The sequence below is a fragment of the Phymastichus coffea genome, unplaced genomic scaffold, assembly GCF_024137745.1.
Source record: "Phymastichus coffea isolate CEN01 unplaced genomic scaffold, Cenicafe_Pcof_1.1 PCOF00008, whole genome shotgun sequence".
NCBI classification, from domain to species: domain Eukaryota; kingdom Metazoa; phylum Arthropoda; class Insecta; order Hymenoptera; family Eulophidae; genus Phymastichus; species Phymastichus coffea.
This window is the reverse complement of record NW_026706819.1, coordinates 366,639-379,142: the sequence shown is the minus strand read 5'-3', so window position 1 is coordinate 379,142 and position 12,504 is coordinate 366,639. Positions and strand designations below refer to the sequence as shown.

Sequence of the window (12,504 nt, the reverse complement as noted above, 5' to 3'; positions counted from 1 at the left end):
TTAACATTAACGGACTCCGTATAACCGACTTCTCCAGTAAACTAAAAGATAAAGGAGAATAGCCTGGGCGGTGGAAGTCTAGGAATGGTTCTTGCGAGGTAAGCTGGTTAGCTCCGCGTTATACTATAAAAGTGAATCATCGATCGATTTTACCTGAGATTATAAAGCGAGTAGAAGTAATCGGGCGCGTATCGTGAATCTTTTGTGGGCAAGTGATCGTAGAGTGTACGCGGCGGTGGATAAGATGGTGACACCCGCATGTGCCACGCATTAGTATATATCATCACGGCGCAGGCCTCATTTTGTAAAGAACCGTAGACTAATAAACAACGCCGTTAGGATGATTGAAATCGATTTATGTTGATCATTGACTGGCCCTTCAGAATTGTCCGTTTCCACACCCGTACGTTCGTTTCAGTCATACGCCTTCGTGTTTTCGCGGCCCATTTTATCTAGTGAAATTCAATAAAAATATTTCCAAGCGAGGTTAAAGCTACCTACAAAAGTAACAGCAGCAACCAACGGGGACTTCGCTCGCAGGCAACAGCATAGCCCAAGCTAAGGTCGCGTTACAAGGATCGACACAAAGAAAGTATTTGTGATTGCCCGTGGAGGGTAATCTTCAAAAGCACACAGTGCGCCACTAAAATGTACGTCGTCGTATGGTGACATGGCAACGCTCGCGCAACTTGTGCTTATCCATACGCACGTGAAGAGACTTGCCCGCAAACTTAGATACGGCGTAGCCCACTAAACGTCCTACCTCGTTATACAGTATTTTATGCGAATTTGGTAAAAAGAAAATATTTGAAAGGTTATAATGTATTAATATCTTATGAGTCATACAATTATTGAGAAATTTTTCGATTCCTTGTTTATTAATAAATTGTAAATTTATCATATTCTTATTTGTCATTTTCTTCTTTACAGACAGCCTTTTAGAAGCTAAGACTAAAGAAAAAACAGCGTCTTGAGACGAGAGCTGTACGGATATTGACGCAAAGCACAATAAAACAAAATGAGAAGGATTTTGCTACGAATAAATCAAAACAGCGGATCCGTAAGCGTAAACGAGAAGAAGATTATGAATGCGAGAATGTATCTTGGACTAGGACTCTAATGCCGGTAAATCTAATGAAGATGAAAATGAATTTGATATACCAAGAAGCTCAGCAGATTCTATATTCGAATATAGTGAGTTTTTTCAGTTTACCTAATTATAAAGTTTATGGTTCTATTTTTTCTCTATGTCTTGTGTATGTAAAAATTTTTTTTGTTTTCAAAATTTACCGCTCTTAAAGATAACGAAATTTATTTCGATATTTTAAAAAAACTACATATTACTAAATAGAGTAAAATACAATTAAAAATAAAGTAATACTCGGATAATTAAAAAAAAGTAAAAAACACTAGATGAAAAGAATGCACTTAATACTAACAGTTTCGTGCTAAAATTATGTTTTTATTTCAACTTTAATGGCTGAACTATCTATAACGTAAGCAGCAATAAAAAAATTTGAATCAAGTGATGACGAAGTTACAGACAAGCAGACTGAAAAATTAATGAACAAAGTATTTCAAGATTTGAAAGCTAAAGATTAAAATAAAATATATCTTGTAATTATCGATTCATTTTTATTTGGAAGTTAGTTTACGATTTCGCAAAACGAGATGCGAAAGATTTTTTGATAATAGTTGATGTAACTAATTAGAATAACAAAACAAATACCTTTTCACAATCTTTAGAAGAACGTGGTTTGAATGGCAGTAACTCATCATTTTGTGTTAAAGATGATGATATTAATGAAATACGTAGTAAGTTTGAAAAGAAAGTTCTTTTATAAAAAAGGAAAATTACTTGGCAATGTTACTATTATTAAATTAAATGATTATACAGCGTAATTCATTGAAATTTTATGAAACTTATAGTTGTCAAACGCACAGCAAACATTTATTTTTCTTCTTCCTCCATTGTTGTATATTTACTTTTAGTAAATAGAAATTACTATAACTTATACCAATTACACACAATATCGGTGCCCGAGTTACCAATCTCAGCTGAAAAATCAAGATACATAATAGTCCAGGCAATAGAGCCCGAAAAAGAGCGTTTCGCATACTTTCTTCCGGAAAGCACGAAATTTTTACTGTGGATAGCTGACAATGAGTGTAATAACATATCTTCATCCAAAGTCTGAAATCGGTGCAGAACATTGTTAACCAGCCGTTTGAATAATCGAAAATTGGAATTTAAGCAAAAAAAATTTGGGAAATGCTTGGAAATATATAATATTTTGTTGCCAGCAGAAAAATAAGACCTTTGTCATTCAAAACCAAATGAATTGCCAACATTTAGTTTATTACTAAATTTAAAACAGGTGACAATTACTAACAAATTAAAAATAAATTATAGTTATTGTAAATTTAAATGTTAAGAACCTATGATTTTTATACAAATGAATTATGGCTTTCGCTACAATAATTTTGTATTAAAAAGACCATATTCAGATTTCTCAATAAGTAGTATAAAATTTTAAAAAATGAATTAATCATCTTCTTTAGATTGGGAGAAAAGTATTGTTAAAGTCGCGCCATGCGTTTTGAAGACACTTAGCGAATTTTTAAGCGATCCAAATAGAGGCGGTCGACTTCCCCCATCACTCCACGGCGCTAAAAGATTGAAAAAACCATTGATTCTATTTACGTTCGATCGCGAATTTAATGTATGTACAATTGAAGCAAAGTCTAGATATTTCACAGTTAAAAGAACCTTGGCTTTCCGCTTCGGATCGCTTAAAAAATTTTTTGTTATTTATATTAATCTTTTAACAACAGGTCGAAAGCTTTAACAACCTATAACTTTTTCATTAATTGACGAATTTTTATGTGGTGTTTTTTAAATTGAAGCTCTTTTGACCATCTACCGATATACATTGTAAAACACCAGAAATGTCTTATAATACGCGGTTAATTTCATTTTGCAACCAAGCAATATTTTAGAATAAATTCCCTGAATCGTAAATTAAATGTTTTTTTTGTTTAAATTGCAGTTTTCGATTATAAACTCTAACAAGTACCGATACAAAAATCAGCTTCACTTATCTTAACAATTCGGACTGTGGACAAAACGAAATAGTTCATTTGTTAACCGTCTGTATAGATTGCAATTAACATTAGAGCTTACGGCTTCATTATCTTTACATAATAAGAACTACAATGAGGTACATGGAAAATCTCTATGATCAAATATTGAACGGTAATTTGTGACGAGAGCGGGCCGTGTGCCGGTCTCTCGTCCGCGTTTCTCCCTCCCCCACTCGGCTAGGCGTGGTGGCCAACGTTGGGCGCATTTAAGTATGCGCCTAACACTTGGTCTTTTGTTTCAGCGCCAAGGACGAGCCAGCGCAGTTGAGCGCAAGAAAAGTTGAAGAGCGCGGAGAGAGAGTGAGAAAGAGAGAGAGAGAGAGAGAGAGAGAGAGAGAGTATTAGGCCCATGCAGGGATTGGCAGGCGCGCAACGCGTGACCGATAAGCGACGCGTCGCGTGTCGCCTAACTAATAGGTCAAGGTAGGGAGAGGAGCGAGCGCCGCTGAGCGGCTGCAAGATGCGCGCAAGAATTAGTGCGTGAGGAGAGTCGCAGCCGAGTCCTACTAGAGTGAGGGAGTCGAAGCCTAGTCCTACTAGAGTGCGGAAGTCCGAGCCCAGCAGAGAGAGCAGTTTGGGATAGCCGGAAGGAAGGAAGATCAACCCTACCGGCAACGGCTTTGCCAGCAACTGCAGCCAGCCCACCTGCTAGGAGAGTCAACGTCGCCTACGGATACCTGATCAGCGACAGTGGTTAGCGACGATCTGACCAGCGACGACACCCGGTACTTCCTGCGGCAGCGTATCGCTCAGGATTCTCGACGTTGCGAGGAACAAGAGATAAAAGGTCAAGCCTTCCTTTTCTTCTTTCTCTCTACACTCTCTCTCTCTCTCTGTTGATGCGACGACCGGTGCGCGTTGAAAGAGATAGCCTGGCACTCACGTGCCGGCTATCTGAAGGTTCGCGCTAGGTTTAATTCATAGTGACGTAAGCTGCGACCAGTGAATTGTCCAGGCGCCTACGTGCCGGGCAATTTACCCGGTATTAGTTCGCGTAGTTTTAAGTAAGTTTGTAATAGGTTAAGTACGCGATTAGGTATTAGTGAAATGCGAAATGATCATTTGTGATTATCTTAAGTAGTTTATTGTTCTATTTGTAGTTTGTTGGTCGGTAATTTAGATTATGTTATGCGCGCGTATGTTCAGTGTGAATAATTATTAATAATAATAGGTTGTAAGTGAGATTTGATTCCTGTCTTTGTATAATTTATTTATCAACCTCCCCTCGTTCTTCTCCCTCAATTATCATGAGCGAAAGTGCCTCACTTACCCCGCAAAAGAATTGGTAACAAAGGAACGAGTTTTGTTACAAATTATTAAATAAACAATTGGCCTTTTTGTGTTAATAACTTTTCATCTAATTAACATGTATTAACGTGCGACATATGCTTCTGTAGGTCTTGCCGAGGCGAACAAAAAACTATTCAACTATTTTTCGATTCAACTGCTAGGAAAAAAGATATTACACGAAAACATGAAAATAGATCAAATTTTTTTTTCAAACGGCTGGTTAACCCTTTGTTGCATATATTTTTCTGTTCAGTGTTTTTACTTGAAAATTCCTACTCGGGAGTTTTTGGGATCGCTGATCACGAATCTGAAGTCATAATTTTGAAATTTTTAATTCAAGATGGCGAATTGAAAATGGCGGTACCAAAATTTCAAAAAAATAGATGTATCTACTTAAAAATCGTTACTAAGGAGTTTTCGGGGTCGCTGATCACGAATATGAAGTCGGAATGCAGAAATTATTGATTCAAAATGACGGATTCAAGATGGCGGCTCGGGAATTTTTGATAAATTAGATGTATAAGCTTAAAAATCACTACCCAAGGGTTTTTGCGGTTGCTGATTACGAATCTGTTAATTTTTTTTATAGTTCATCATTGTAGATCTAATATGACGAATACTACGACATAAACAGTGGTTAAAATATTGGGGACTTTCGAAAATTTACTCTTTTTTTTGCGTAACCCAGAGCTAACGACGAGGACGTAAAAGAGTACTAGCTCCATTTTTTTTGTTTTTTGTTTTTTTTTTTGTTTTTTTTTTAGTTTTTTTTATTCTTTTTTTAGTATTTTAGTAGTAATTTAGTAATTTTTTTAGTATTTTATTCAGTTTTTAGATTATTCAAACTATTTTTTATGTATTTTCTTTTGATTTTGCCCATGAAGTTATGATAAAGTAAGCATTATTCTTTACCTAAGTGTGGTAATTTTGGAAACAATTTCTATCTTGCAAAAGACACAATGGTACATCGCAAGTCATACATTTCCACTTTGTTCTCCTTTGATCCTTTCTTGTACTGCAATGAACACATCGTTTTGCGCTTTGAATAGAAACAGACATATGAGCTGCTTGATTGCGTCTTTTCTCTAAAGAAACTTGTGGTTTCTGGTAACGAAAATCTTCCGAATGGTCAGATTTGCGCTTTCGACCTTTGGCAGTTGGAATTTTATGTCCTACCATTTGTTCTACTAAATTTAATCGAAATTTTTTTAAATTCAACGTTGGTTTTATATGTTTTTCTCTGTACAAAATATTTGCATTACTTATTGTTAGATTGAGAAAATGCCAAAATATTCTAAACCACCACTTTTTAGATTTACGATCAATTTTATAAACTGAAATAAGTCGATCAGCATAATCTACATAAACCATGTGCTTATTATAATCTGAAGAAATAACAGGACAATTGACACATTTTAGAGAGCCATCTTTTTGTCTACGATTTACGGTAGTAACTTCAGATGCATCGTGAAAGTTGGATAGAAAATAAACTGGTTTCTTATCCATCCACTTGATCCAGGTAAGACCTGCCTTGGTAGTCATAAATTCATATTCTCCTATGTCCATTTTTTTTTTTTTGATTTTTTATCATTGATATTCGTTGGTAGACCAGAACGATTCTGCCGCACCATGCCACATGCGTTTATTTTATCTTCTTTCAGTGATGAAAGAAGTTCCACCCCAGTAAAAAAATTATCGAAATATACGTGATGATTGCCATCAACAAGTTCTCGTGTAAGGTCTTTTACAACTCTTGTTCCCAATTGTTTTTCAGTGTTGTCTGCTTTTCCAGTATAGATTTGAAACTGGCATACGTAACCAGACTCATCTGCGCGAGTCCAGCACTTATATCCGCGCTTTATAGGTTTAGCTGGCATGTATTGTTTCATAGTACTTCTTCCCTTGAATTTTATCATATAGACTCATCTACAGATTGGTGCTTACCAGGATTGAAACTTTCTTTGAAGGTTCGAGAAAGCTCGTCTAAAAGTGGTCTTACCTTATACAGTTTATCATCATTTGGATCACCTTTCTTTGGTTCTTTAGAGTTGTCGTTGACATGTATATGAGGCAGAAAAAAACTAAAACGATTAACAGTCATGAGAGATGATATGTAAGAATCACGTACCTGAGGGTTTTCACTCCAATAATCTCGGTAAGATGGCAATTTTTTTATACCCATCAGAATGTTAATGCCTAAAAATATTTTTAATTCTTCTTTTGTGATGGGATCTTGCTTACCCATTTTTTGAGAAATGTACGGATTAATTTGATGTACAATATGATCCAATAGATCAGAAGAAAATAAACAAGAGAATATGTCTAATGGTGATTTCGCTGTATCTGGAATGTTTGGACCAAAGCTTTTAGAAAACATAAAATCCGATCTTGGCCGACTAACAGACTCCCAAATATCAGATTGATTTGAATCATCAATGTCTTCTGCGTCCATTGATTCTTCTTCGTCATCGTTATTATTTACAGTAGAAACATTTTCGTCTACAAGTGATCTTGAGTTCACAACGTCTTCTTCGTTGTCAGAATCTTGTAGCCCATCAACCGATTCAAAATCGCTAGGAATTTCGGTTGTAACAACATTTTTTTTTCTCCCCATATTTATAACTTTTTGTAACTTTGAATACTTTCAATGTGCAAAAAGTAACTTTTATAAAAAAAATATAAGCTCACGAAGTCATGTAAAAATATAAAATTAGTATTAGTTTCGATCAATAGCATTTGCAATGAAAAGTCAGAATTTTTGACAATATTTCAGGATTGTAAAAAAAAGTTATTATGTATATTTCCTATTCATAATAAAAAAGAGTTGTGATAAAAACAAAAAATTACCTCGAAATATATCACCTCATCTACGATTTCAACGATTTATATGTAAACCTAAACTACATATAATTTTTATCTCGATTTTTATAAAGTGATTTTGAATTGGATTCAACAACAAGTAATGATTTATGAGCTGTTTTTAAAATTTTGATACTACCATCTTAGATCCGCGATTTTAAATTGAAAATTTGACAATTTTGATGTTAGATTTATGATCGGCAATCTTAAAAACCCCAAGTAGAGATTTTCAAGTTGATACATTTATTTTCTTTAAATTTCTGCCGCCATCTTAAATACGCCATTTTGAATTGAAAACTTCGGAATTCCGACTTTATTTTTGTAATCAGCGACCCCAAAACCCCCGAGTAGAGATTTTTAAGCTGATATATCTCTTTTTTTCAAAATTTTGGAACTGCCATCTTGAATACGCCATTTTGAATTGAAAATTTTTTGATTTAAACTTCATATTCGTAATCAGCGACCTCGAAAACCCCCGAGTACAGATTTTCAAGTTAATACACTGATTATGTTTTTCAATAATGAATTTCTCCAAAAAAAAATGACATTTTTTCATGTTTGTTAATTTATATAACAATTATAATAAACAATTTTGCCAAATAAACCATTTTCCTATGTTCTCTTACAAATAAATTAGTATATGAACCAAAAAAACCGGATGTCAATACGTTAACAATTGATTAAATAGCAAAAATGTGAAGTCAAGATGGTGGTAACCCACGTTACCACAGTGCAACAAAGGGTTAACAATGTTCTGCACCGATTTCAGACTTTGGATGAAGATATGTTATTACACTCATTATCAGCTATCCACAGTAAAAATTTCGTGCTTTCCGGAAAAAAGTACGCGAAAAATGCTCTATTGCCTGGACTATAAAGCTTTAACCTTGGACTAATAACAACATATCCAAATGGATCACCATGCTATAGTGAGTTGCCCAAAAACTCATTAAGCCTTTGAATGTTCTGTAAAAGAACCCTTGTAAAAATCAGAAAAATAACGAATTAATATTATATATCGGTGGATGGATTAAATGGACTAAATAATAAATATACAGGGAATAGGAATATTAAAAATTACACCAGGTTGTATTGAACATATGAATTATGCAACCCTGTTGAAAGAATCTCGATATAGGATAGAAATGAAAAAATGGACCCCGCAATCAGAAACTTGAACAAATCAAGGGAAAATGCTAAATGATATAATAGAAAAGGTGGAAATGATAAGACAACATAAAAAAAATTACCGCGTATCATTCTAAATTAATATATGGAGGTCTAAGTATCAATTTTATAATAATCATGCTGACTTTTATAATTGCTTATAAATTGTACGAGAACCATAAAGACTCACCGTAGTTCAAAATCTCACTGTAGTTCATCTACGATATTACATATTTCTAAACGAATCTCTAATAATACTTCCAAAAATTTCTCTCCAAAGAAAGAACATAATAGGGCAGACGAAATATCTACACTCTCAATTAAAGCGGCGGAATGTATCTAATCTTATCATGATTAACATTTATCGTCTGAAAACATGGCAATTATCCTTAATACGAACATTCACGGAATCTACTAATAATATGTTTTGTAACGGGGTGGATACCGTTTAATTATTTTTATTCGCGCGTATTCATTAGTGGGCGAATGTAATCATCTATGCTCAATACACAATCCGGAGAGCATGGGGAAACAGGTGTCAGTCAACCAGTAAATCTGCTAATCTACGAGAAAGTGAGTGGAAGCAATATGGAATGAGCGAGTCGAAAGCACTTGTTAATGTCACGAATAGAATCTTTTATTATCTGTCAAATGCTACATAAGGTCGGCCCGCGTGTTTGTTTACATCGACGCTCGCACGACGACAACATGCAGTGTCGGAACGCTCGCTGCTCTTTGTTGGAAGAGCTATTACATGCACGCTTGAGATGTCGGAAAATTAATCGTTATGTACGCAATTATATCGCGACCGCGAGATTAAGCTGGCCAGCTTACCTTAATATCGCAGGCGTACGAAGATGGCACTAATAAGTCACACTGCGAGGGAACTGTTTTGCTTTTGTCAATGCCGCGGATCGCGAATTCACTCGCACGCGGCTTCGCCCTCGATGGCGAAACCTCACACACACTCAGCCGGTCTCGTGAAAGGCGATATTTCTCCACCGGGTCGTCTTTCTAGGTTACTGGCGCGTACTATCTCCTTCTTATTTCCGGTATCGGTAGCTCACTAATCGGTGGTATTTTTAACAAACGGACGAGCACGTTGATAGAAGGATCCTCACTCACTTTCTTGCGTGATGGTGGTCAATGCTTCACTGTATGACTCGGTCTCTAGCTCACGTATCAGTAATCGGCGTTGTAGTTGCGGGTGAGCATGATGATGACCAGTGCTTCACTATTTCAATTTTAATCACGCGCGTTCCGTCTGCTCGCGTGCCGAATTCCTTTGTTACGTTTTTCGTCTCCCCGGTAGGTGGTGCCCCCGCAGGCAGCAATTAGGTTATATTATTAGCGCTAATTTGACGTTTACCGTCACAATTTCAACGAATTTATTTGTAATAACGAAATGGCAAATTGCACAATACAGTTTCACTCTCTAGAAAACGTCACAAGTAATACTTGAAAAATTGTTCTATACAGATTTGCTCAAATTGATCATGCTAAGGAAGCCAGAAAAATTAAGAAATGGATCGCTACTACATTAGCCACGGAACGATCACGTCAAGAAAGAACAAGAATATTTAAAAAAACTCCACCCAGAGGCACCGACCAAACGAGATTATTCTGCAGACTACCATGGAGTATAGGAGAAAAATACAGAGATACTTCTTTCTTTAAACATTTCGTGAAATTAGGCCCCTTACTATACCATAAGATGATCGTGGATCTTAAAAGGTCATTATCTATTGGATATATCCAATATTACCACATCACTAACGAAGTCAGAGTGCTAAAAGAATGTGAAGTGCTGTTTATTTAAATATCGCATGAGATGTAATGCTCAACTTGGCGAAGTAGTTGAGTCTTTTTATCAATGAAGTGGGCGCACCAATCTTATGTTCAAACGCGACCGTCTTTGTCATCGCATCTCTTAGTGTAAAAAGATTCTTTGAGTGTACTTGACGTTCTATTGGATAGAGCAGATCAAATAATAGTTTTCGAATGCATCTTTATTTGCCTTGTGTTTAATTACTTTTTTTTATGATCTAGGCTTATATCTTTATTATAAACGTTTATTAATCTATTGTGTAGCATCCGTACTCTCAGACCTTGGTTGTCTACGCTATCACCTACGTTTTGTTTTATTATATTTCATTCGGCTGATGCTGCATCAGCATCTTTTTGGCAGCTGTACTGTTATTGTGACCTTTCGGGTAAGTCGGAATATTTTAAACCGAATAATAATTGCTTATCGCAAAAAGTTATAAGGAAAATCAATTGAGTTTTCGTTGTGCGCACGAATAGCCTTGTCGTAACGCCGCGGGACTTCTCAACTGATTTACGGAAAGGAATATTTTTAGGTTTTATTTATTGGGCTCGTTCGTTCAACCGATCAAGGAAGCTCGGCGGAGTACCAATATCCTAGCTACGAGTACCTCCACTTTGGCTGAAAAGGAAATGGTTCACGATTCTTGCGTGGTTTCTCTCGGTGACTAGGTAAATTAGCCACTAGCGGAAACAGTCACATCAAGCAATTCGAATAGCCAGAGTAAGAGTGTACGTCCAAGCTTGCTCGCACTTATATATACGTTTTTCATACACTCGTCTCATTTACATTTATATTTAATCCTATTTCTAAGCCTATTAATACCAACTTCCCTAGTCTTGTTAATCCTTTAATCCGCAGATCATTGTATTTGATCTCGGCTTTTGTGTACATCACATTTTAAAGTTGTTTAAGAATTTTTTTACTAATCTGTATTGTGATAATTGGGGCATGTATCCATATGCAACTCGTTCTCTTAACTTTGACACATGATTCAAGGCTATTTAGTACCGCATTTTTGAAATTAGGACCATGAGTGTGGACTATATCGCGTACGATGTTACAACATATCCACTGTCATCAAAGAGCGGTATTGTAATTATTATCTGATACAGCAGTAGCGTAAACTGATTTGGTCTAGAGTCTTTGCTTATATCTGCTACATTTATGTATCTGACTGCTACTTGCTTTTCTGGTTGTTGTTATCGCTGCTGTTGTTGATTATTATCGTAATCTGCCTATATATCTATACCGTTATGCAGTATTGGATTGTACGTGGACATCTGGTATCGATATCCAACCGAGTATTTTGACATTGGCGGTCGACCGTTTACAGTAGCTTGCGTATACTGATTCATTCTCGGTATGACTTGTACTGTCACAAAATTACTATATTACATTTGATTGTCTAGGAAGGATTTTCTGTTAATAATTTGGCACTGTTAATTGCTTATTTGGAATCGCATGTGTGTACTAATTTAGATGCGGTATGACTTGTTTTGTCATAAAATGATCCGCTTCTGTCTGATTCTCTGTATTTTAGTTTTCGCGGTGACTCCCCTGTGTTATTCTCTCAACCTTTCAGTAATTTTCCATTAAAAATTAAAGTAAATCAAATTGAACCTTAACTTGAATGCTAAGGAAAAAGAATTCAAAACTATTGAAGCATTGAAATATTAAATTGCTTGGGTCATGAGAAAAAATAAATTATTGAAAGAAATAATAGAGCTCTAGGAGACTTAGTAGGAAAAAGCCAAGGCTTTTTGAATGTTAAAACAGTAGATTTAAATAAAAATAAGATGCTTTTGAAACTTTAATAGATAAAAAATTTAATTTTTACTCATATTTCAAAATTTTTTTGTTAGACCTTTTATTAAACATGAAAATATCCTTAAATAACTTAATAAAATCTTCAGACTATATCAATTTGAAAATGAGTCAATAATTCGTTATAAAAATGAAATTAGAAATATTGATCAAGAAATTTTAGACACTGCTTTATATAAACAAAAATTAATTATACGATGATTATAAGAATTTTATAGAGAATAGTTTAGTACAAAGTTTCACATTCTGATTTAATTAGGAGATCTACTTTGTTTCAAGAAATTCAAAGTTTAATAGTTTTTAAGAAGCATTAATTGCTGGTATAAAAATAGAGAATAATATTAATAATTTTAAGAAAATTTGTTATGCTGCAGAAAAATAACTAGTTGATA

General features: G+C 35.1%; 2 protein-coding genes across 2 annotated transcripts; both read right to left on the bottom strand.

The window, feature by feature from the left end:
- Positions 1–5,346: 5,346 nt before the first annotated feature.
- LOC131669998 (piggyBac transposable element-derived protein 4-like) lies at positions 5,347–6,000 on the bottom strand. The gene has a single exon (XM_058945275.1). The coding sequence runs from the start codon at positions 5,998–6,000 to the stop codon at positions 5,347–5,349; it is 654 nt and encodes a 217-aa protein (XP_058801258.1).
- Positions 6,001–6,346: 346 nt separating this feature from the next.
- Positions 6,347–7,048, bottom strand: LOC131669997 (piggyBac transposable element-derived protein 4-like). Its single transcript, XM_058945258.1, has one exon. The coding sequence runs from the start codon at positions 7,046–7,048 to the stop codon at positions 6,347–6,349; it is 702 nt and encodes a 233-aa protein (XP_058801241.1).
- Positions 7,049–12,504: the final 5,456 nt, after the last annotated feature.

What these genes read in the sequence shown, in the direction of transcription:
- LOC131669998 (XM_058945275.1), bottom strand. Translation starts at nt 6,000, where the DNA reads ATGGACATAGGAGAATATGAATTTATGACTACCAAGGCAGGTCTTACC.
- LOC131669997 (XM_058945258.1), bottom strand. Translation starts at nt 7,048, where the DNA reads ATGGGGAGAAAAAAAAATGTTGTTACAACCGAAATTCCTAGCGATTTT.